The 26,239-nt window shown below is 41.5% G+C and overlaps 1 protein-coding gene across 1 annotated transcript in view; it reads right to left on the bottom strand.

Annotated features, from left to right (window-relative positions):
- Positions 1-26,239, bottom strand: part of pdia5 (protein disulfide isomerase family A, member 5) — a 109,519-nt gene that overhangs the window by 55,993 nt on the left and 27,287 nt on the right. Inside the window, exons 3-9 of the mRNA XM_034693741.1 lie at positions 25,135-25,222; positions 10,960-11,043; positions 10,767-10,812; positions 8,209-8,301; positions 7,416-7,476; positions 5,853-5,920; positions 3,027-3,118 (exon numbers count right to left, since the gene is read on the bottom strand). Of these exons, the coding sequence (XP_034549632.1) occupies positions 3,027-3,118; positions 5,853-5,920; positions 7,416-7,476; positions 8,209-8,301; positions 10,767-10,812; positions 10,960-11,043; positions 25,135-25,222 (532 nt within the window). The remainder of the gene's footprint in view (positions 1-3,026; positions 3,119-5,852; positions 5,921-7,415; positions 7,477-8,208; positions 8,302-10,766; positions 10,813-10,959; positions 11,044-25,134; positions 25,223-26,239) is intronic.

The raw sequence follows: 26,239 nt of genomic DNA, 5'->3' as shown, positions 1-26,239 counted from the left end.
AAGGGCACATGTGCAGGGAGAGAGCAAGCGCACACACACACATATACACACACTGACACTAACCACAGAGGCACTTAATCAGTCCCGGTCTAATTAAAAGGCCAGACTGGAATGAGAGAGTGTTTAATGCGGGAATAGGAGCGATAACGCTGGCGCAGGAGGAATAAGAAGAACAAAGAGAACGCACCAACACTCTGTGAACAACACTGTAAATATGAGAGCGGTGCAGGGATGCTCTTGCTTGAGGGGGGTCTGCGTTAACAAATATGATCAGTCACACTCCGAGCCCCTACTGTGTATACGGCTGCACACGTTGTGAGAGTCTGTGTGTGTGTGTGAAGACGGCAGAGCTGTACAGTAAACTGAAATTATCGGCTCATCAACAGCATAAATTTCTCCCAAACACTTAATAGAAGCTCTGAGGCCAAGTGCTGAATCAATGTCACACGTGGCCTTAAGGTGTTCTCCGAGATGAAAAAACTTTGGTACAGTTTATTAAAAGCCTTTACTTAGTCTGGCACATTAATTATTAATAAGGCTGGCTTGTTCTGAGTCTTCAGGCGGGAAACGGCGCTGTGTGAAGGAGTGCGGCTCCTATCCTTTCAGAGAGGTAGCTGCATTGGCACAGTGAAGAACAAAACCACAGCACACTGGGAAAAAGTTTAACTTTGTTGAACATCTCCCACAGTTTTACAGTTCTGGTGTTGTAAAGTCCTGCCTAATGGAGATATTAATTACAGTGCTGTGTTCTGGTGTGTGATAATACTGCATCATTCATCTCCTGCTCAAAAAGGCCTTCCTGGTTCTTACAGCCGAATTCCACCAGATATGTGTCACGGCACCGGATCTGATAGGTTTCTATTCTAGTCAATGTGTTAACTTCCACTGGATCCGCTCCGTTGCGTTCCGGCTGCATCTCTGATCCAGCACGCCAGAACGCAACAGATCAGATACGCAAGACTTCTATATTTGCCAGATGCCGGAGCACTACGCATCAATCTCAACAGAGCGGATGGAGCGGAACAGGAAGTCAGGTTTCACCAAAACAAAATGAAAACATCCGGTTAATTTTCAGAATAAAACACTCTGTGTTATCACCAGATCGTAGTTCACTTAACTACAACAACAAACTAGGGGTGTGTGATACCACAAATTTTGGTTTCGATCCAATATGGGGCGGCAGTAGCTCAGTCCATAGGGACTTGGCTTGGGAACTGAAGGGTCACCGGTTGGAGAGGTGCTGGTTCACTTGCCTGGGCACTGCCGAGGTGCCCTTGAGCAAGACACCGAACCCCAACAGCTCTGGGTGCGCTGGTTGATGGTAGTATCCTCACTCTGACATCTCTCCCTATGCACGCTCACTGCATGTGTGTGCATTTGTATGTATATACCAAGAAAACTGTATGTGTAGCATGTCCAAAAATAGCATGAGTGAAAAAAATCGAATTTCCCCCCTTTCTTTCTTTCTTTCTTTCGATACTTTCTATTATTAAAAGCCTCTTATGTACTTTGAAGTATTACATGCGTGTTAAAAAACACAGGACAGTTTTTAAAGGCAAACAACAAATACTCTACTTGAAGCATTTCCCTCCTCCTCCCTTCTTTTCTCTTGAAACTCAGACTTCTCTTTGACGTGGATTTCTCTGTGTTTTATCAAATTGGTGGTGTTACAGTAGCGAACAGCCTTCCTACACACGTCGCAGCTTGCTACATTTTCAGTGACAGCTGTAAAATAGCTCCAAAAGATGCTCCCCTTACTTTCAGCCATGCAATGTATGTCTGATTGGCACCGTAAGTCAGGGTGCGCGCTGCGCGATGCGTTCGTCGTTGTTTGAGCACACAGGACAGCAGCAGTAGAGAAGCAAAGAGTGCATGCACTAAGTGTGTTCAAGAGAGCAGAACGTGGTTTGCACAGACAGCTCTATTCTTTGAGGAAATGGATAAAACCCAGAAGAGAGATACTGTAACTTGTATCGATCCTATTGACTCTAGAATCGATCTTCAAAAACGAGGCGTAGTATCTGTAGTATCGATATTTTGGGATTGATTCGCCAACCCTTACAATAAACCGTCATGATGAGCGGAGCCAGGCCTGGAGTCAACAGGTCAGAGGTTTTCAGAGGACCATAGAGACAACATGGATGAGGAGAGGAGGAGGAGGATATTTATCAATGCAGGAATTACCCCGGGAAACCTCGGTCACATGACTCCAGCTGTCCGGCATTCCTGCTCTGTGCTGCGTTCTGAAAACTCAAACCGGTGGGTGTTGACGGATGAGAGAGCACAGAGCCTGACCGCAGTGGATCGGAGAAGGACCAGACACAGATCTGTTGGAAGTCCTGTGTTACTCTACCATCACAGTAGGGCTTTAAGAGGCAGCAGCTCGCCAGTTCAGCCCCTCGCAATGTTAAAAGTCTTGTTTTCAGTTAAATCTCCAATCTCCACAGACTGCTTCAAAAACCAAAGACTGCTAACTACAAATTCAAATCAGACGTTTAAGACTCCCAGTGCTGCTAACCAGAGCCTTAGGACATTCAGCAAATCTTTGCATAGAGAATAAAGAAGCGAATCCACCCTGGTGGGCAGCTGGATCCAGGGAATGCGTTGGGCTGGGGGATTTTTGTTTGAAAATTGCTTCAACACAGAGCCAGTTTTTAAATATGTTGGCAATAATGTTGTCTGTCAACCACGGGAGACAAAGACCAGACTCATTTGAGCTCTACTCCAGCTCTGTTAGCTGATAGTGGCACCCAGTTGCACTCAATATCCTCAATTCCCCCCTGAGTTCACTTTTTTCAAAGGGAATACCCAAACCTCGTCTGAAACTTTCTTCTTGACACCTCACAGAATAAAGTTCTCAACCTCCTGGGACAAGATTGCAAGCTGTAAGTCTGCCGCCATCATATCTGTTGGTGTTTAAGAGCTGTGGACTGCACTCTCTGTTTGAAGTGGCCCTACTCTGATGTTCTGAGCCTTGGAAGTGAGGGCTGAGCCTAAAGTGAGACGGATGAGAGGAGTCGACTCACTCGAAGTAGCAGAAGGTCGGGTAGCCTTTGACGTTGTACTCCTGCTTGAGGCCGTCAAACTCGGCTGGGTGCACGTTCATCCCCGCCAGGATCTGAAAGACAAAACAAAAGGAAGGTAAAGTGAGGTTTGAGTTGTTATTGGAGTCAAAAGGGAAGAGGAGGCAGAGAGACAAGAAGGAGAGAGGACAGGAAACATCAGAGCAGGTCTGTCATCAACACAAAGATGGAGAACTCAAAAGTATAAAACAAGATTACATGATGAAAACAGAAGCCTAATGAAGGCTGATGAGCTGAATATTCAAAAAATCTAAAAACACCAAAGCAAAATTAGCAGGCATTCCTGTTTCATACAGATGGATGAAATTGGATTTTAGGATTTTGCAAACTTTGTAAACTAACCTAGAAGACCTTTTGCTAAATAATAGGTGGTCAGACTCATCCTAAGACTATGCATAACTTGGACTTTGAAAGTTTAAGTCCTTTAAATAAGCTTATATAGTAATTGATGTTACGTTTGTCATGCTCACATTGTTTTGCCAGTGTTTGGTAAGTAGGGATTCTAACCACCTGTTCACTATACATGATCCCGCTTATTATCCAGTTACCATCTAAAGACATAAATAAGTAAACACAAAATATTGATTTAAAGTTGATTTTATCGATTTATAAATGATTTATTCATACAGCTGAGATAACAGTCCCTCTGATTCGTCGGCTGGGAACACTTCCATGGGGAGACAGGAAAGGAAGGTTCTTGTTTCCCTTTGTGGGATGGTTAGCTGGGGTCCAGTAGCTCCTAAGGCTGGTGTCCCATCTGTGCACAGTAACTGTCCTTATTTCTGACTCGAGACTAGCCTGAGATGTAAACTAGGCTAACGTTTTTGCCACAGTGTCAGCAGGCAGAGGTAAAAGGCGCTGGACTCTTTTCTGCTGATTGATTTTTGATCTTTATGTCCCGATGGCAATCAATACATAATGTGTTCTTAAAAAAAGAGTGAAAAAAAGCTGCTATCTACAGCCGGAGTAAACCTGGGAAAACACCAACAAATCCCTGCCATCAGGAGCCAAATTATGAAACCAATCAAATCCCTAGATGGAGTCCTGAGGAAATACTACATTCAAATTCATGCTAGTTTTCTGTGACTACCAACCCTAGCTGTAAAGTACAGTAATCCCCTGTTCAATAGGTCTCAGGTATAGTTACACAAAGCAACTCTGAATCAGTGTTGAAAACTACACTGCCTTCACTTCTGCTTGTGAGTGAGTGAAGCATGAATGTGAAAAATTGTGCAACTTCACATTTCCTCTCTTCCCTCTATTATAATCGTATTGATTAAATATCAGCTTGAAGAATATCTATGAGTAATGGTAAGCTCTTGTTATGTGTTGTAGTCCCATGACGTACCACCTGTTAGTTTAAAAACTGATACTGAAAGAAAATAATCAAGTTACCTCAAACACTAAAGGTTACAATAAGAACAACTCCCCGCATTAGTCTGGGATATTTAAGACTGATGAGATGAAACATTTCAGAGACCACCTTTACACCCTCCTGTGTCCATGACCCAGGGGGCCGGGAAATGTGTTGAACAACTTGGCTGACCCCCAAATCAAACCTTTCCCTTCCCGGCAGCTCTATTATTCTCGTGCAATAACACATTCCCAAAAATGTGTCCCAGCCTCTCACACGTCAACAGATCCTCCATGATCTGTTCGGGGAGCTGTAAGCATCCCTGATTTCCAAGTTGAGAGGCTTAAATGTTCGCTACTCAGACGCTTGGTAATCAAACAAACAAGCAGTTAATTATCTTTCATTCATTCGGCGTGTTTCTGAGGCGAACTCTACGCGCTGCTCTCCTTCCAGAGCTCCTCAGGCAGCTGCTTCTCTCTTTGCTCTCATTGCAAAGATCTCTCAGACTCTTCTCCTGGCTCTCGAACAGAAAGCGTTTAAGAACACAAAGCATTTGTTTCCCAAGCTGATCACAAAGGCCGCTAGTTGTTGTTTTGCATGCATCTCTCCAGCGAAGTTAAAAACATTGCAACAGCTGGGAACAACAGAGCACTTTTCTCCCTCCTCCAAGTTTGAATGCTATTGTAAGACTGCTTGTCTGCAAACTGTCAACATGGGTCTTAAAGGGACCCATGAGACCAGGAGGAGGAGGAACATGATGAAAACAAGAGGGAAAGGAGAAGTTAGGAAGCAAACAAAACTACTTAGCAGGCTGCACTGACATTTAATCTATATGGAGGGGTGTAAGCTTCTACTGGGAGGACATTAGTTGTAAATTGTGGCTGCAGGTGTCAGCTAAAACAAGTAAAAACAAATTAAAGTTTTCACAGTCGCTTAATATATACCTCTAAAACAATATTAAGCACTAAAACTGCTGAAAAAAAGACTCCACAGAAAGATTGAGAGGCTTTTGGGTGGACTAACATAATTGCTCTGGTGGGTCAATGCAAACTAAAACAGAGATGAAGTATAAATAAGTCCAGCAGGGAGAGGACTTGGGGCTTTGGCATCGCCTTAAAAGCCATTTGGGTTATTATTCTGCTGAATCAAATCCTGGGGTGCAAAAGTTGCAGAGGTGTTGTACTTAAAAAGAAGTTTTCCAAGAAAATACATCTTAGTAAAGCTTTAATTTGGAGCTGCCTGACAGACCGTCCTCCTGCGGATTACCAAGCAAACCATCCAGATATTCACTGCTGCTGACACATCTCATCTAATCTGCAAACATCAGAGAAGGACGGCTGAAGATCAGAGCCTGTTAATGCAATAAGACGGAGGACCATGTGAAGAGAGGGGTGGGTGGGTAGTGGCAGACTTACATATTTCCCTTTGGTCTCTGTGGCCGCTTGCTGATAGACGGGCTGCATTCTCTTACATACGCCGCACCCTGCAAACCAGAATACACAAGAGAGGAAATAAAGTTACTACAGGGGACTGCATGGGAGCAATTGTTGTGACAGCATCAATATGACTGTCAGAAGGTTTGACATCGTCTGACAGGGGAACTGCTTTTTTTGTCAAAAGCAGCTTGCAGAGTGTCATCTGATGTGAGAGATATGATGAACTGAGAGGCGCTGACCGTGATAATAACTGAGCACAACAGGAGGACGAGCCGTGCAGTGGATCTATTATTGAGTAACATTTACAATGGATTAGGTGTTTGGATGAGATTGGTATAACAGTGATGAGGTGGTTTGTCAATTCGTCCTCCCGTTTTCTATTTCCTAAGTTTGTGATATTTCTTTTTTTACATACAAAGTAAAACCCCAATTCCCAAAAAGTTGGGGTGCTGTTTTGATAGTTTGCAAATCATTTAAAGCCAATATTTAATTGAAAACAGTGCAAAGACAGCCACGGTTAAAGCCTGGTTATCAATCAGACAGTGAGTTTTTAATTACATGAGCAGATCAACTCTCCTGATAAATCTGGTTTTCAGCTTCTGAGGCTTTTCTGTGTCTGCTGTATCGTTTGATGACTGTGAGCGAGTGTTGCCTGATTCTGTCTTTAACCCATTTGGATGATCATAATGCAACTTAGTTTTCATTCCTTGGGTTTAGAATGCATAAAAAATGGACATAGTATCTGTGACGTCACCCATCTGTTCCTGAGCGCTGTTTTGATGCTATATTGGAAATGCTGAACTCAACATAACTTTGCCAGAGCTAGTGTGAAGTAAAGAGGCAGGCCTTTAGTCTTTTTTGCAAACAGCTACAGGATGCCCGCCTGTCAATCAAGTAAGCCATGCCCTTATTTGGGCAACACTTGTAAGTTTAATATATTCAAAAATAACAAGTCATAGAATAATTCACCCGTACAGTGTGTGCCGATAGAGAAATGAGCTATTCAGACTAAAATATTTTTTAGAACCAGGCTATAAACATGTTTATTATTTACTGTAAAGATCGTCTTCTTTGAATGGGTGTGTATGTGGTTTCCTGTGTTTCTGCAGCCAGCCTCAAGTGGACGCTTGATGAATTGCAGTTTTTAACACTTCCACATGGGCTTCATATTTCAAGACAAGAGGTTGCTGCTTGGTTTCAAACCAGCTTGTGTTGTGTTTTCTTTGTCACAACTTTATAATCTCTGTATTTCTTATGTGTTTCATGTATTCTGATTTATTTAACATGTGCTTTTCTGTTACATGTATTTCATTGTGTGAAGTGAAGTTCGTTGAAGCTGTCCTTACACTGTCTTCCTTGTCTTCAAACGAGGCATCTTGAACGCTAATTCTTGCATATTTTGCAGGCAATAACAGCTCCTATTAGTTTGTTCTAGCACACCGTCTTCTAATCAAGGAATGTTTAAGTAGTCTTGCAGGAGGAGCACCACTTGTCCCCTTTTACAGTGAGCTACTTAAGACCTGTGTTAATGAAAGGACTCACAGGGAGCGTAGAACATCATGAGGATCGGCCTCTCCTCTTTCTTCAGCAGCTTCCTGAAGTCCTTTAAAAAAGAAGGAGGGAGCAAAAAGATGATTAAGACAACAGATATGCAAATGACGAAGAGAAAAACAGCACATATATTGACTGAACTGTAAAAGCCTGATTAAAAATAATAGCCTATTTCCTACAGCAGCTTCCCTGCAGGGTAGATTTTCCAAATTAGCTTTAAAATAATGAAGCGAATCATCATGTTTGCTCTGTCTTCGCTCTGTGTTCAGTGATCTACCGGTGCTGCTGCACAATAAAGGAAGAGATATATGTGGAGCAGCCCTCAAACCAGTTTCTAATCCTCATCATCGTCTTCATGAGCTCAGCTACATCCTATAAAAAAGTCATGTTCAGCATAATCATCTGTTGACACGTTCAACAAGCCTCAGGGCACGAGTGGACGGGCAGGTGAAAACACACAGAGCTGCTGTTCAGAAAATCAAAGAGCTTCGACTGTCAGACCTTGTGTGAATGGGCTGAGGTGGTTTTTCTACATGCACACTGTGAAGCGGCTTGTGTTAGACGTCATGAACCACATAGCCGCTCTTTGATGATAAAACCCTGATAGGTGTTTTTATGTGTGAGAAGGTTTGTGTTGCAAAGATTGAAATGCTGCCATGTCAACTTCACCTTGCTGTAATAAGAGTAACAGAGCAGTAATACTTAAGTATCCAACACAAACAGCAGCCAAAGCTTCTTTGTCATTCCTCCAAAGCTAGAAAGATTTATTTGGATCACTTCTTACTTTCTCAGTCTCTATGTGGACGATGTCTTTCGCCTCAGGGTTCTCTTCCCACAGCGGGGGTCCTGACGGGTCTTTCAAGAACGCTACCATGGACTGAAGGGAAAGATGAGACAGCAGATAAAAAAGGAAGATCATGAAACAAGTTGTCAGTGACATAAAATGATCCCGTAAACACGGCTGTGACAGATTATTTTCTTACTTGAGCTCTGAGTCTAAATTTAGCACAGAAAACACTGCAGGCCGTGCCAGGTGGAGGCTCATCTAGAGCAACATGTTCATGCATCAAAGAGCGAGTGTGTGAAAGTGTCAGTGCTATTTCAATACGTAGAGGCGTGTGGTAATGGGCTTGGTAAAGCTCCATGTAAATATAATGGACCATATGTCTGCAGAGGCAACAGCAAGGAATGTTTCATTCGGCGGGACAATAACAATGACAGCGTGGACACGCGCGGAATACTAAAGCGTCGTTATGTTGTTGTCAGGTTTACTTGGTTATGGCTCAAACTGAGACTTTAGGTGTTTTATTGTTGCAGAGGCTTTTCCATCTGTCAGAGGAAGAAATATGAGCGAAATACTATTAAACAGAACAATCAAATCATCACAGTCAGAGTAAATATACAGCTCCAAGCTGTTCTTATGATGGCTTCTCATAAAATCAGATGGAGCAAAGAAAAGAAGTTACTTTTTAATTTTTCAGAGAATCTTCAATATGATTGAGAAGTGTTTTGTTTTGAATTTTGAATCATGGTGAGGTTTTCATGAGTTAAGGCTGCAGATTTGGTGATTCTGTGTCTTCAGGTTAGAAAGGGAAAAGTTGGTGGATATTGATTTCTCTCTGCTGCAGACAGAAATTTAAGCACTCTTCAGATAATTACGGTGCGAATCATTTCTTTATCGACTAAAACCCTCTTATGACTATTTGTGTCTGTGCTATTTATGGTCTGCATAAAAAAGGAAGGACTCTATGTATCATAACCCCGTCTTTACTGGATACTTTGTCTGTTAAGTCTCCTGCCAGACTGGCGGCAAGACCAGGACCAGTCAGTGAATGTTAGATTAAAAATCAGATGTAAACCTTGCTGTCACCCCAGAAGAACATATCACACATGCAGATAGTAAAAAATTAATCAAGTATTGATTAATTGATTGTCACATGGAACAAACATCATGTGGTCTCATATTACACTCAGCTATCAGGGAGGTGTTTTAAGTTTAAAGCATGTTTCGATGTGAATCAGCTGACTAAAGGTGTTCCGCACAGCAGAGACGCTCATCTGGTGGCTGCGGCTGGTCTCCACGTGCGCTTTTTAAAAGAGGATCAATACGCAACTGCTGCCAACAACGACACGGACATCTAAACAGGACGTCTCCCCACCTTTAGATTCAAAGCCAATAGACTGGTTGGAATTGCTAGTATGCTATATTTGCAGACCAGCAACATCAGAGCCGTCTGGGCTGGACTGATTATGACCCGGTTGCTCTCCCGGCTGACAGCTGACCGCTTACACATGCTCATTTTTCACAATAAGAACGAGTAGCTATCTTCTCTGATGGACAACACGTCACACCCCCTCCAGGAGACCATAACAACACTGGGTAGCTCGTTCAGTGACAGACTTCTTCACCTGCGGTGTCTCACTGAGAGATACCACAGGTCTTTTCTTCCTGCAGTGGTCAGACTATATAACCAATAATATATATATATATATATATATATATATATATATGTTGTAAGATATGCTTATTTTTACTTCTTTAATTTTAATTGCTAATAACTTTTTAATAATTGATATCTTATAGGCTCTTGTTTGCTTTGTATTTTTTTGCACTGTCTACTTTGCTGCTGTGACACTTAAATTTCCCCGTTGTGGGACGAGTAAAGGACTCTCTTATCTTATCTTATCTTATCTTATCTTAGGCAAAAAACTGGACACTGTGAGTCTGAAGTACTTCTCTGTTAGTAGTCTGAGCCTTCACTTTATAAGACTATGACCGCAGAGAATATTTTTATGAGCCTGACTGCTGATATTCAGCGTGTTAACCATGTTACCCGTATTGGGGGCCATTGGCCTTGCAGTCTAAGCGTGCACCCCATATTCAGAGGCTTTAGCCCTCATTGCACAGGTTGGAGGTTTGATTCCAGCCTGGACCATTTACTGCATGTCTTCCCCCGCTCTCTACTCCCCACATTTCCTGTCTCTCTTCAGTTATTCTATCCAATAAAGGTGAAAAAATATAACTTAAAAAAAAAATGTTACCCGTATTCGATACAGTCAGTTATATGCATTTTGTGGAAAATATAATTTTGGGGACAATCAACAACTTATTTGGCATTGTCTTTGAGTTAAGAAAACTCAATGGTTTTTTATTGATTAGTAGATAATTGATCGTTAACATTTCCAAAAATCAATCACAGAGAATACTTAAAATTGACATCCCTAGCAAACAAAGATATCACTGCCGACTGATGAAATAAATACTTAATCCGTAAATACTTAACAGGGACAAAGACAACAGCTGTAGGATAACTAGTCTAAAGATCTCATCTGTGCTCTCACCTTAAAGTTAGCAGGTCTCTTGTACTCTGTGTGGAACGTCCCGTCTCTGCAAGAAACACACAAGGCACAGAGCTCACAGCACCTGAAGTAAACTTCAAACAACATGCACCTTAAGCTGCAAACACGGTGTTAGTCTCCTAGGAGCACTGAGGCATCAAAATAAGTCTGACGTCCAGCTTTTTAGGTTACTCACTTGTAATGCATCAGCTCCACGGCTTCATGTTTGGAGCTTGGGTCCACCTTCACCTTCTTACAGAGCTTACGACCCTCTGAGTCTCTGAGGGAGAAAACACAAAGACAGCCTCTGATTACAATCACTTTGCATGGGTAGAATAAGTATAACATCCCAATACACTGAGCTGACTTTATTAGACAAAGTTTCTAAAGTCAGCTGAAACCAAAACTTGAATGTTACAGTCGCTTTAATTTCAACTTTGAACTTATGCAGAGAGATTTTCACCAAACACAGACTTAGAGGGAACCAATTAGCTGGAGGCACAGGTCACATCAGGAAACTCGAGAGCTTTATGCTACGATTAAGAGTCTGCATGAGTGCTACTTCAAACTCCCAAAGTGGGACTGTGGTGAAAAAGTGGCAGAGCATGTACTTTCCAAACACCTATTTCTGCTTCTTTTCTCTGCTTCTTTGTTTCCTTGTATTGCAACCATTATTTATAAATGAGCTGTTTGCATGACGTACTTCATTGTGAAAAGAGTGTGCATTTTTTTCAGCTGAAATGTCTTTTTAAGAAGCTTTCCAGAATAATATTTAATAAGGAGAGGAGCAGAAGCTGCATGAACACATCATTGCAATAACCTTTCATTTGCATGAATCTAACCAAACGTACTGTGTTATACAATCAATCAGACTTTATTTATAAAACGATGTTCATACAGTGACATTGTAACACAAAGTGCTCTACATAAAAACAACTTAAAATAGAATGAATAAAAAAATATATATATATAAAAAATAAGTTAAAAGACCCCCCCATCCTAGTCCCAACCCCAGCCTGACTCCAAACCCACCCCATAATCCTACAGTTAAGAACACAATATATGCAACAATAATAATAACAATAAAAATAAAATAAATTTAAAAAAAATTAAGAAAACTCTCTCATGATATCTCAATGAGGAAACACTGGAGGAAACCTTATTTGCTAAAATTCAACACAGGAAATTAAACTCACCAAAATAAAATAAATTTCTAAGATAATAAAACACTTAAATATTAAAACATTAAAAGAAAATGAAATGCTATACTTAAAATAAATAAATAAATAAATTTAAATAAAATGAAATAATTAAATAAAAAGTGACTAAAACTTGATCTAGATGGGGCGCTGGTGGCCTAGCGGTCTAAGTGCCCCACGTATAGAGGCTATAGTCCTTGTCGCAGAGGTCGCTGGTCGACTCCCAGCCGTTCGACCATTTACTGCATGCCTTCCCACATTTCCTGTCTCTCTTCAGCTGCCCTATCTAATAAAGGCGAAAAAGCCCAAAAATATAACTTTTAAAAAAAAAAATTTGAACTAGATAATAAATAAATAAATAGAGTAAGGTGAACTAAATCTGTTATAAGAATAAAACTGAGTAAAAGCAAGACTTAAAAGGTTGGTCTTTGAGTTTGCTTTTAGAAATATCTAAGCTCTGTGCAGCCCTCAGATCTTCAGGTAGGGTGTTCCACAGACGTGGGCCGTGATGATGAAAGGCTGCCACCATGAGTCTTTGTTCTAGCTTTTGGTACAATTAAAAGTCCACTACCTGAAGACCTGATGGCTCTCACTGGCTCATTTAATAAAAGCAAATCTGATAAATAAGAAGGAGCAAGACCATTAAAGGTGACATATTACACTTTTTTCATCAATATATATTGGTCTAAGAGGTCCCCAAAACATGTCTTTAAAGTTTATGCTCAAAAAAACACTTTGAAATCAGATTTTGGTCTGCCTGAAAAGCCCTCTTCTTCAGCCCTCCTCAGAACACTCTGTTTTCTCTCTGGCCACGCCCCCTCAGGAAGTGGATGTGCCTCGGCTGTCCAGCACGTTGATCTAATGTTTACATGTTGGCTGAATATACACGGCTGCTCAGAGATCACATTACTTCAACCCTCTGAATCTGATCCTGATGGAGAGGCAACTGCAGCAGGACCTTTCTGAAGGATTGGTCACAGATTTAGTGTTTCTTGTTTTATTTATCAGTATGTCGACGTGTGTCTTGTAACACAGCTACGAACATGTAGCTATGTGGCTATGCTAACTAGCGCTAGCACTTATCCATGATAAATAAAAATCATCCACTAGATCTTCAAATCTGCAGACGTGGGGAGTAAAACCGACCTTTGTGTTTATTAAGACAGCCTACAACTAGCATGCCTCCCTCCTAAGCTCCTTGTTAGCACACATGTGTGCAGGTAATGAAAAACGGAGGAGGGGATTCAGTATTATTTTATACAGTCTATGGGCTGAACAAGCTCCGAGCTCTGACTTCAGTTACAGACCGGATATTGTTGTTACGTAACAAAAACACGGAAGTCTGAAACGGCTCGTTTCACACACATTTACAGAAAGGTGGAGAAATCAGAACAGGGGCAGAATGGATTTTTTTCATTCTCGGGGGGTTTGTAGACATGCCAGGGAAACATATTTCAGGTAGAGAACCATTAAAAAGTCAATTTTGCATGATATGTCACCTTTAAGAGATATAAAAACCAATACAATAATCTTAAAAGCTATTCTAAAAGATACTGGAAACCAATGCAGAGACTTTAATATGGGTGTAATGTGGGCCCTCTTTCTGGTCTTTGTTGGCATTCTAGCAGCTGAAGCTGAGAGATGTTCTTTTAGGGAAGACCAGAAAGAAGAGCATTACAGTAGTCAATTCTGCAGGAGATAAAAGCATGACACAAGCAACACTCCCTGTTGTAGTTCCTCTGTAATATCTACACAAAGATGCATCTGAAGTGGAAATAATATCCTGATTCAAAGTTTTGGGTAAAGCTCGTCAGCGTTCAGAACTCTCTGTAATGTAGAGGCTTCTTCCTTTCACTGAAAAATGGCTGCAGTTCAAAAGGAAACAAAATTTGCATCAAACCACCTACATGTACTTCACACATGCTACAGTGAGACATTATCAGCAACATGAAGTACTCTCCTTCTTCTGTAATGAAGCGCAAAGAGAATATGCATTCATTAAGCGAGAGAGAGAGATAGAGAGAGAGATGGAGAGGGGGGGAGAGCCTCACGCCAACAAATTCAAAGAGGGAGAATTTAATTATGGCTCCAAGTCCCAGAGCGGAGCCAGATATATGTTCAGTGGAGTTTTGCATTATATGAAGAGGAATGAATCCGGGTGTGCATGTGTTGACAGACAGTATTTCAGGTAATGACTGTGTGCTTAATGCCATATTCTGCTGACTCATGAAGGCAGATGGCACCAGTCGGGGGGAACACAGGAGCAGATGTGACCTCGTAGCCCACGTAGCTGGAGATGACGTGCAGTCATCCGATTCACAACCAGACTGCTGAGACTTTCTCCTTGAAACGCTGCCACAAGTGAGTCAGAAGGAAGAAAACCCTAAACTGGAGGAAAAGTAGACGAGGGAACCTCACTCAAGTGGACTTCAGGAAACTCTCTCCATGAATGTGTTTGGTAATTTGACAAAGTAAAACCAATACTTAAGACTATGTTGTGCAAATATGCAATGCAGCTTAAGCAGATTTTGTAATCTTTTGATGCATTTATCAAACTTTAGTTTCATGACCATCTGCAAAAATTGTGATCCACATTTTACTTCTGTGTTAAAGGTGTTCTTTATAAATCCTTCAAAGTGATGTTGCTGTTTCAAGCTTCTCAAATGTGAAGATTTGGTGCTTTTCTGTTTCATATCACTAAAAAAAACTGAATGATCTTTACATATGTGGTAACATTTGTAATTTGTCAACTTTGACCTTTAAAGCAAATTAACATACTGTAGGTCCTCGAGTAGCTTACTGGGAAAAAGCTATCTAAAAATCGCCTGTATCAAAAAATCTTTCACTTTGTTTTTTTAAGCTATATTTTTGGACATTTTTGCCTTAAATGGTTTGGTTGCTTCATTGTAGATGTTCCTTATTTTATAAAAATAAAAAAAATAAAAAAATCCTTCTTTACTTTTGTGCATTGCCTTTACACTGCTTGGCAGTACATGCACCCAAATTGACTTGAAGCACTTTGTTACTTGTACTGATCTTGTTTCCTCTTGTCTAGATCTTTGCTTGTGTTGTTCTTGTTCTCGTATGTACGTCGCTTTGGATAAAAGCGTCTGCTAAATGACATTATAACACTGTAACTGTAACATTGTAATGGCCAGGACAGCTGAAGAGAATCAGGAAACATGGGGAGCAGAGAGAGGGGGAGGACATGCAGTAAATGGTCAGGGCTGAAATCAAACCTGCGACCTCTGCGATGAGGGCTATAGCCTCTGTATATGGGGTGAGCTTACCGCCAATTTAGTGCCATGCACTGTGCAGCTGATACGTTCCCATTCTAGTCAATGCTTATGTGTAAACAGGGTGCACAGCGGAGGTATGCTTCCAGTCTATTTTCGACGGAGCCCGCGCCCAGCAGGCGTCAATCTGCACAGAGAGTGACGACCTGGACAGGAAGTCAGGCCTGAGGATCGCATGCAACATCCGCCAATTTCAAAATAAAACATCATATATAGACTCCCGACTGTTTAAAGATTGTTTAGATCAGAAATACTCATCGATGAAGGATGTAAGCTACAAACAGCAACATATCCGTGATCCAGGTCGACTACAACAGGACTTTAAGATGATGACTGTGTCAGAAGGCAACAGGGCAAGAAAATAGAGCCGAATTATTCGTATTAAACTGATCTAAAGCTGCAAAATCAAAACTTTATAGTTCTGCAGCATACTCAGTGATGATTAAAGCACACTTCACGGCCTGGCCCCCGAATATATATGTGATCTGCTGTCACCCTACCAGCCCGGGCGCAGCCTCAGATCCTCAGGCAGGAACCTCCTTAAAGTTCCAGCCACAAAGCTGAAGTCTGACTCGGGGAGTCCACAGGATGCGTGTGCGCCGCGTTACGGCTGCGACACGGCTCTGCTCCGTCCCGGGGCTTTCGCCCTGGTCCATAGGATGCGTGTTTGGAGCGGCGCGCACTCCGGAGCAGGAAACTCAAGATCCCTCGAGAACTCCAAAACGCGCGAGAACAACACAGTATAAACTTTTCCTCGTCCATGGTGTCGGATATCTTTTGAGACTGACGTCTGGCCCGATGCCACAGGTTATGACGTAATGTTGAAGAAGTGGTGAAATTTACGATCTTGTGTTTGCACATGGTGTTTATTTTGAAAGTGAGCGGATGTTGCATACGATCCTCGTGCCTGACTTCCGGGATAGTTCGATCATTTCTGTGTCGATTGACGCGTGCTGGGCGCGGGGAGCGGCGAAAATAGACTCCCCGCGTATCTCTGGCAGAGCGGCGCGGCGGAACGCTCCAGAGACGGAGCTGAGACGCGCCGCAGTGCGCCCTGTGGACTCTAGAGCATTGACTTGAATGGGAACCTATTTGCTGCGATGTGCGCGGCGCAGCCGTAACGTAACGCGACGCATCCTGTGGATCTTGGGCTTAAGGGTGAGCGAGCGTTTACTGTGCAGGCTCCTCGACTGTGGAACGACCTGCCTGAGGATCTCAGGCAAGCTGCATCAGGATCTTCTTTTAAATCACAGCTGAAAACACATTTTTATCCAAAGGCCTTCCTGTAATATTGTTATATCCAAGATGCTACATTTATTTTTAATCTATTTTTTATTCACTCATCGTTTTATTGTTTTACTGATTTTAATTGTTTTATTGTTTTTTATTGTTTTATTGTTTTAATTGCTTTTAGTAGTTTCTCTTTTAGATTTTCCTCTTAAATTGTCTTGCCAGCCCATATACCCCCCCTTGCCTTGTTCTCTTTATTGTGGGTTTTTATGATGTTAAGCACTTTGTAACGTCTGTTTTGAAAAGTGCTTTATAAATAAACTTTATTGTTATTATTTATTAAAAGTAATGGAATACTGTCCAAATGAGCAGAAATTCAACAACAGAAAGTCTCTGTAACCCGTTGTTTGTATGTAGTTCTCTCTATACTGGACCCAGCTGATCCTGGCTGCTCTGAGCTGGCGCTACGCTCTAAACACGCACCCTGTGTAGCAGGGCGCAAGCGGTCGGACGGAGCAAACACGCTACGTAGCCGTAACGCAACGCAGTGCATCCTGTGTAAATCGGGGGTGAGACCGCTAGGCCCAACGGCACCCCAAAATCTTTCACTTTGTAAACTATTTTTTTACGTCTTTTTTCCTAACCCTCTGTTACACGCTACATGCATCAACATACAGACTACTGCCAACTTGAGTGTATTGTCCTTGGTCATACTGTTGATTTTATGTTACTACCACAAACTTTTCATATTCAATAGATATGAAAATACAGAAGTGTTGTAAACTGTTCTGGTATGAGATGACACCAGGCACTGTTGGTGTCATATATAGGAATGTGAAAAGGCAAAAACAGGGGTGGAGAACAGCAGAACAATGGACTTGCGCTTTCATCCTCTTACTCATCTGGACATCTGTACGTCAAACTGACTCAGAGAAAAAAAATCCTGCATGCCTTTGTTTCTGAGCTGCAGTTTCAGTGAATCAACCTAACTCTTCAATCACACAACAAACACAGGCCAAGGGAAGTTAGAATGACTCACAAGCTAATGTTCAGTTCATAAAAAGAACAGAGGCCATGAATGAAATCTCTCTAAAGCCCTGTCCAGCAGATCAGCGTGACTATTACACCATTCATCTGTTGGGTAACGTCAGTGGACGCATCAGCTGAAAAGCCTTCAAAGCTGCAGTGGGCAGCAGGGAGGTTTTCACCTCAGATGTGTGACGGTGTGAGGGGAGGGTGAGCAGGGGGAGGCAGGGCGATGGGAAGTTAGAAGGTGCTGGCAGACACGTGATGATGAGATAAGCTGCAACAGTACAGTAGATGCCAAGAAAAACTGTTGTCCAATCCTGTGTTGTAAGGATTAAGAAACAATGTTTAGGACAGATGGTAGAATGAAAGCAGAGAACACGTTATGCCAAATTACAATAAAAGGTCTGCTCTCTCTGACTATCAGAACATAAACCATGTTTTAAAAGAGAAGTTTAGCTTTTCAGATTCTCTGTTAAATACTACCTTCAACTTTTGACTCTCATAGTTCAAAGTGAATGATGAAAACAGTTCTGCTTGGATGCTGTGGGTTTTTACAGAATCAAATATTACAGCAATTAAACATGATGAGAGTAAGTCCATGATGTAAGCTCATTCCTCTCTCTGGAAGCCAAATCACTGCTGGTGGATGGAAATGCTTCTCCCATTGGTGGTAAATGATTAATTCATCTCTATCAACAGACATCTGCATGCAGGTACAGCTAACAATCAATTCCAAAACAAAAGTTACAACTCGAGCTACAAATGTGCTTGACGCTTTGTTAGGAAAACCAATCAGCAGTAAGATTTCCTGTCTTCCTTGAATGCATCAGAAATGATTCTGTATCTTACAAGCATTTTAAAAGATGTTTTCATCCCCTCTTGATAAGATGATAACTGCGTCAGAAGGTAACAGGACAACAAAATAGAGCTGAATTATTCATATCAAACTCATCTTAACCTGCAAAATCTAAACTTTATAGTTATGCAGCATACTCAGTGATGATTAAAGCACAAAAGATATGGAATACTATCCAAATGAGCAGAAATTCAACAACAGGAAGTCTCTGTAACCTGTTGTTTGTATGTAGTTCTCTCTATACTGGACTCGGCTGATCCTGGCTGCTCTGAGCTGGCACTACACTCCAAACACGCGTCCTGTGTAGCAGGGCGCAAGCCGTCGAACAGAGCAAACACGCTGCGTAGCCGTAATGCAATGTGGCGCGTCCTGTGTAAATTGCGGGTTAGACCGCTAGGCCAACGGCGCCCCAAAATCTTTCACTTTATAAACTATTTTTTGACGTCTTTTTTCCTAACTTCCTGTTACACCCTAGATGCATCGGCCTCCAACTGTTAATTTTATGTTACTACCACAAACTGTTCATATTGGTGGATGGAAATGCTTCTCCCATTGGTGGTAAATGATGAATTCATTTCTTTCAACAGACATCTGCATGCAGGTACAGCTAACAATCAATTCCAAAACAAAAGTTACAACTCGAGCTACAAATGTGCTTGACGCTTTGTTAGGAAAACCAATAAGCAGTAAGATTTCCAGACTTCCTTGAATGCATCAGAAATGATTCTGTATCTTACAAGCATTTTAAGATGTTTTCATCCCCTCTTGATAAGATGATAACTGCGTCAGAAGGTAACAGGACAACAAAATAGAGCTGAATTATTATCTTCAGGAAAGACTTGACAAGGCTTGTACCTTTACTTTACACATATTTATCATGATGTTTTTTTGGCACTCTTAAGAAACGTTATTTGCAAATAAATCACAAGAATATCTGTCTATTTTTCGATTCAGATCGCTGAAGTAAGCCATAGTGAAGCCTCCATGTGACTAACTATTTACAGTGAAACTGAGACCTACCAGAAATAGATGAATGTGCACTAATCAGTGGAAGTAATAACCAAGTAATGAGGGTATATACTTGGCAGCAAATCCAAAGGGGAGAATTTAGCCAAACTTTTGATGTGAACCAACAGATGGACCTGAAGATGTATACACAATTAACAATGCAGCAAACAAAAAAAGGAGGTGTGGCTAGTAACCACTGGTTACAGCAGAATGCCTGAAAAGGCTGGCAATCGTTTCAAGAGTTATATATTGTTGTCAAACATTAAACGTTATCACCCTCACTAGTCAACGTCAGAATTACTAGTTAGTTAAACGAGACATAACAATTTTTTAATGTAGGCTTGAAATGTGTCCGAGCTGTAGCGCTGACACCTGCCACTAGCTGGAGCTGGAGTTCCTGGTTATGTCAATTACTACTGGTTATAAACAATCACAGATGATAGGACGCATCTTGTATTGTGCGGTTTGGTGTATTTTGATTAAGACAGTGGAGATAAAGATGTGTGCATGCAGGCTGACACAGGCAGGCTGTGTCTGGTTAACTCGACTGGAGCGATGAGTGACAAACACAGGCATGTTGATGTAAACATGCAGGGAGAACTGAAGGCTGGTGCTGCTAGCTCTGCTTACATCAGTCACATTCAGCTAACCAACTGACATCGTTTACCCACAGATCCCATGTCTTAAAGGTGACATATTACGCTCTTTTCATCAATATATATTGGTCTAAGAGGTCCCCAAAACATGTCTTTAAAGTTTATTGCTCAAAAAAACACTTTGAAATCAGATATTGGTCTGCCTGAAAAACCCTCTTCTTCAGCCCTCCTCAGAACACTCTGTTTTCTCTCTGACCACGCCCCCTCAGGAAGTGGATGTGGCCTCGGCTCTCCAGCACGTTGATCTAATGTTTACATGTTGGCTGAATATACATGGCTGCTCACAGACCCGCGTTACTTCAACCCTCTCAATCTGATCCAGAATCTGATCCTGACGGAGAGGCGCCTGCAGCAGGACCTTTCTGAAGGATTGGTCACAGATTTAGTGTTTCTTATTGTTTTATTTGTCAGTATGTCGACGTGTGTCTTGGTACACAGCTACAACCATGTAACTATGTTGCTATGCTAACTAGCGCTAGCACTTTTCCATGAAAAATAAAAATCATCCACTAGATCTTCAAATCTGCAGACGTGGGGAGTAAAACCGACCTTTGTGTTTATTAAGACAGCCTACAACTAGCATGCCTCCCTCCTAAGCTCCTTGTTAGCACACGTGTGTGCAGGGAATGAAAAACAGAGGAGGGGTTGAGTTGTATTTTATACAGTCTATGGGCTGAACAACCTCGAGCTCTGACTTCCTGTTACAGACCGGATGGGGTTATGACGTATGAAAAACACTAAAAACTGAAACGGCTCGTTTCAGCTCACATTTACAGAAAGGTGGAGAAATCAGAACAGGGGCAGAATGGATCTTTTTCATTTTCAGTTTGTAGACATCCCAGGGACACATATTTCAGGTAGAGAACCATTAAAAAGTCGATTTTGCATGATATGTCATCTTTAACTAAAATGTGCTCAATTTTGAGTTATTCTTGCTTTTAGACTCGTTGGCTAGCAGAATTTAAATTTCTGTTTCAAAGACTAGCAAATAAGTCGCTTCAGAACATCCCTAGTTGTCACAGAATAGCCGATAAATTCAAAGACTGGTAATTCTGCAAATGCAAAGGGTGTCATCTGTGGGCGATAGGCTCAGTCATGGTCATGATACTCAGTTTGCAACAGTGACTCAACATTGATCGTTTTATTTATTCTTTAAGATGACTTCTTGGCAATGGAAGATTGAAAAATTGCAAATAACTGAGGAAGCCAAAACTTCAAAGTCAGAGTCACCAGAGGATTATTGATGAATTCATCGGGAGGAGGAAGATACTCTGCATGCCATTAAATTATTACTCTTTCAAAACCCGAATCCTAATCCCTGCTGGTCTAATTGATTCAGACAAGTCCCTACTATGTGCCCTACTATGTCCAATGTCTTCTCTGAATGTTTAGAATGAATGAGAGCAGAGCAGCACAGTCCTACACTTCCTTCCGGTATGAGCTCATCCATCCCTTTGGTGGATCCCAGTTGGCCAACACTCAGGTCCCTGTCATCTGTTCAAAGTGTGTCATTCTGGCATTGGTGGCCCTCTTCCTTGGCAAGGCTGCCCGTTCTCACGCTGTGATATGCGCTTAGCTCTCTCTCTCCCTCTGTCCACCATGAGCTCGCAGCTGGAGCTTCGATTTGGAACCGGCCCATTTGAGATGGATGAGAAAAAAGGCCAAGCAGCACAATGCTCCGCCACAGAGCCTGGCACTGGACCTGTGTGTCCTGCAGTGATGAACCCAGCTCACTCTAGCTTCCCTGGAAGGAATCTGGCCCAGTATAAATCTCTGCTCGGTGTGAGTACACTCTTTTACATGCTTGAGTTGTTGGAGGGGGAAGACAGAGATGAGACTATAGTGTCCCAAACAAAGAAAGGTAACTGAGTCAAAGAGTAAACAGTTAAAGCGGATTTATCATGGGGTGTCTTTGAAGACTGTTAGAGGGAACTTTCTCTTCCTGTCTCTTTGCTAGGTCTTCAATCCAGGATAAGCGTGAGATAGATTATGAATGTTGGCATGAGCACTCGGTGCCAAAAGGGAGAAACTGTCTTCCTGTTTCCTGTTTTATGATACATTCTTTCCTCTCTGGTGAAGGAGACGGTTTCGTGCGGTTGATGGGTTGACAGGTATAAAAGAATGTAAGTGGAACTGAACATGAGGACGGGCAGAAAGAACAACAAGCCAAAGTCAGGTCACAGGGGAGGAAGGAGAGTTGTGCGGAGAGGCCTTCACTTGCCAGCGTCTCTGGAGGACTTGGCATTTGACAAATGTAAACTTTTCCACAGTGTGGGCTGGAGACAGATGTGCAGCAGGATGACAGATGAAAGATGTGCTGTTCTACTTTTAGAGAGAAAGGATGGAGACAGAATGAAGAAGATTGAGGGGGTTAGAAGATTTGGATACTTCATGATGGGATACTGTATCGACATTTTATCCACAGTTTACGTGGTGACTGGTTTTGTGTTGTCTTTTAACCTCCGACTGCTAGTTGGCAGCAGGCATTCACCCATTTGACTCTCCTCCTCCTCCTTCCACTCCTCTGACTAGACAAAGAGATCTCACGAGCATACAGGCCTCAGGCGGTTGTACACAGAAACTAAAGCGACAGTTCTGGACTCTCTCAGCTCAGCTGGCCGCCCAAGTATAATCGCTGACCAGTTTAACATTTCATCTATTTTTTATCCATATAACATCATCTGTCACCAGAGTCAGACGAGCCCTTGTTAATCTTTGAACACAAGTAAGTTGAGAACAAAGGACATTTAATCTAACAACTAAAGGCTGGTTTATACTTCTGCATCAACCCTTCACAGAAAGGAAGACTGGTCCCTAATGCTTGTACTGTTTAGTTTGGTGTGTCTCCTCCTCTATCTAATCTTTCTCTAGCCAAGAAGGACATGTTAGCCTTTACGACTCTGTTGGTCAGAAGGTTGATATTGTTGAATTGGAAGTCTTCTGTCCCACCTACCCATTTGAGCTGGATTAAGAGTGTGCTTTATTTTCTCAAACTCAAAAAGATTAGGCTGACAACTGAGAGATAAAGCTCATATCTTTCAAAAATTCTGGGATCCTTTTCTGTCTTATGTCAACAGCTCAGCCTTATGTATATCTTCAGATTGAGCATCGCCATGGTGTGTCTTACTATGTTTAGATTATTGTTTTCATCTGTTTGTTTTTCCTTGTTTGCTTAATCTGTAATTACTGGTTTATGAAGAAGAAGAAGAAGAAGAAGAAGAAGAAGAAGAAGAAGAAGAAGAAGAAGAAGAAGAAGAAGAAGAAGAAGAAGAAGAAGAAGAAGAAGAAGAAGAAGAAGAAGAAGAAGAAGAAGAAGAAGAAGAAGAAGAAGAAGAAGAAGAAGAAGAAGAAGAAGAAGAAGAAGAAGAAGAAGAAGAAGAAGAAGAAGAAGAAGAAGAAGAACTTCGTCCATACTGGGACTCGAACCGGCGACTCTTCGGTTCCCAAGTCAAGTCCCTATGGACTGAGCTACTGCCGCCCCCACAAAAGATTAAAAGTCATTTGGCCAATCATAGGCAGGATTCTGGAAAAAGTTTTAAAGTTTAAATATTTACAAATGAGAAATGTTATATTTAATGTTAAATTAAGAAGTTATGACATAAAAACAGCACTGTTTTATGGGCTGAACGCACCACTGTGGGCTGCAGAGGCCATAGGTTGGGTGGATCAAAGACAAGTGTGGAGAAAATTTAGACATAAGTAGTAAAGCATTATCCTTAGGGATGCACCGATCCTACTTTTTAGGTCCTGATACCGATATCGATACCTGGGCTTTGGTATCTGCCGATACTGATACTAGCCAATCCGATCCCAGTATTGATTTAACAATCTCTATTCCTTAATGTGAGGATAGAATCATGTTTTGGAAACTTCAGGCTTTTCTGACTTTGTAAACCAAAACAAAATAAACATTTTTAAACTGACAGTATCATTATTCAAGAGATTATAAATGTGTAACAGCAGTTTGGTGAGTTAATCTTCATAACCAATAGATCTTACAATTCAACTTTAAACCTCAGCAGTGGATAAGAGGAATTAAATATTCTGTATAAAAAAAACTGCTTCAAATGAGAAAATAAAAAATATGTCAACATAGTGTTTCCATAGAGTGTTTCCTACTGAAGTACAGTGTACCTGTGGCTGGGATTAAAATCATTGAATACATTATTACTCTACCCAGCTTTCCCCTTACTGTTTCCCTTCTCCACGTCTGATATTGTGACAATATTAATCAGCAGCACATTTTAGACGCACATGGCTATTGTAAACACAGAAAAGCATAGAACTGAGATGAATAGATCTGCAATATGGATCGACACTATATATCGTCCATTTGTCACCGATATCTGATCTAGCTGATATCTGATACCAGGATTGGATCGGTGCATCCCTAATTATCCTTTGTGTTAAAAGAACCTCATCTCATTAAACCAGAGCCCCTATTAAGATAATATAAGATAAGATATTACTTTATTGATCCCCCGGGGGGGAAATTCAGTTGTTACAGCAACCCAGACATAAGTACAATCAAGAAAGAAGTTTCAATAAGTACAAAATAAGTACAATAAGTACAAAATAAGATAAAAAAAATAAGTACAAAATAAAAAATAAAAAATAAATAAATAAATAAATAAAGAATAAATAAAATAAAATAAAATAAAAATAAGTGAAATAAAATAGATAAATAAAGCTACAATACAATTTAGATATATATATTATCATGTGTTCACTATTTTAGGATGTAATGAACACAGTGAAACTCAGAAAAAGAGAAGTGAAATGTTATAATTGGTGTTAAAAATTAGACCCAAATATTCAGCAGCTCAAATAATTGGATGGCTTTCTGTCAAACATTGCTTGTACCATAGAACAAGTAGTACAATGCCATTTACACGCCGATAGGAAAGCCATAAATTGTGTAGATGGATGGCAGCAGAGGCGTTCTTGGAGGACTAAATTGCTCCGCCTTTATAACTGCTGTCAGACAAATACATCCAACAAAAGAGGCTCTATGAGGAACGCGACAGGGAGCCAATTGGTGTGATTAAAGGAGATGGATGTATTTTTGTGATTTAAAAAATTAATCCTGTTACTTACCCACAGTTGACCCATGCAATAGTCCCTTGGCCCTTCACTGCCTGGGCCACATCTGATAGCAGTTTCAGCTGAGAGTCCCCTGACGTAGCTGCAGACACAGAGAAATATCCACAGTCAGAGTTGTTAGCACAGAGCCTTCAATAGCTCAGGTGAGCCTGGAGACACAGAGGACACTGTCATGTCAAACACAGCGAGGAGGGATAGAGTTACAGAGCGGCTCAGTGTCGTACTAAAGAACAAAGTGGCGAAGAAAGAGATCACTGAGTTTGGGATGCAGGGGTGATGGAGGAGCGCTTTCAGTGGATGGGTTCAGGGAGGGAGTTTGGGTTACATCAGCTTTCAACATCTTACAATAGTGTGACTAAGACGGGGGATAGAGGATGATAAGGTGACACAAAGACTCTGCAGAGTTAGACCAACTTTTTCGGCTAACTGGGGGGAAGAAACGGGCACAGCAGGTATATTGTGCAGACTCCAGTTTGTACCTGCTGCATGCTGCTTTCTACCACAGCCTGAGCAGTGATGAACATCTAGTTTGAGCTCATTCAAGGACAACACGGAGAGTTCAGGACCACTGGAGGATATTGCACAATCTACCGTGTCACAGAGGAAATACAGCTGAGCGGTGCAGTTTGCTTTCTGTGTTTGGAAAGTGGAGAAACTTGTGTGTAATAAAAATGTACAAGCTACAACAACACACGGTGATATTAGAGATTTTTATCAGATGTGGCAAGAAAAGGAAGATTCCTGTGAGTAAAGTAAGCTTGGTTGTAATATTCAAACTTGTGCAACACACTTCATCATCTTTATACTCCCCCTGAAACTGAGTGTGTTTTATTTACTGCATAAAGAGTAGAATTCCTCTCACCACTTCAGGGCAAGGCTATATTTAGATTTAGGGGCACTGCTATGACTCCCCAGGGTGCCTCCTCCTTGCACCGGCTTAGCAACAAAAACATCTGGCAAATTCAGTGTCAGTTTACTACCATGTATGGAGCAGGAAGGCAAGCAGATACAGTTTGGAAGATGTTCTAATACGCTTAAGTTTGATGGATGCTAACCAGAGCAAATCTGCACAGGGTTTCAAAGAGTGCAGAGGGTCAAA

This window comes from Notolabrus celidotus, chromosome 10 (genome assembly GCF_009762535.1).
Source record: "Notolabrus celidotus isolate fNotCel1 chromosome 10, fNotCel1.pri, whole genome shotgun sequence".
NCBI classification, from domain to species: domain Eukaryota; kingdom Metazoa; phylum Chordata; class Actinopteri; order Labriformes; family Labridae; genus Notolabrus; species Notolabrus celidotus.
The sequence above is the reverse complement of the archived record's forward strand: the minus strand, read 5'-3'. Positions and strand labels throughout refer to the sequence as shown.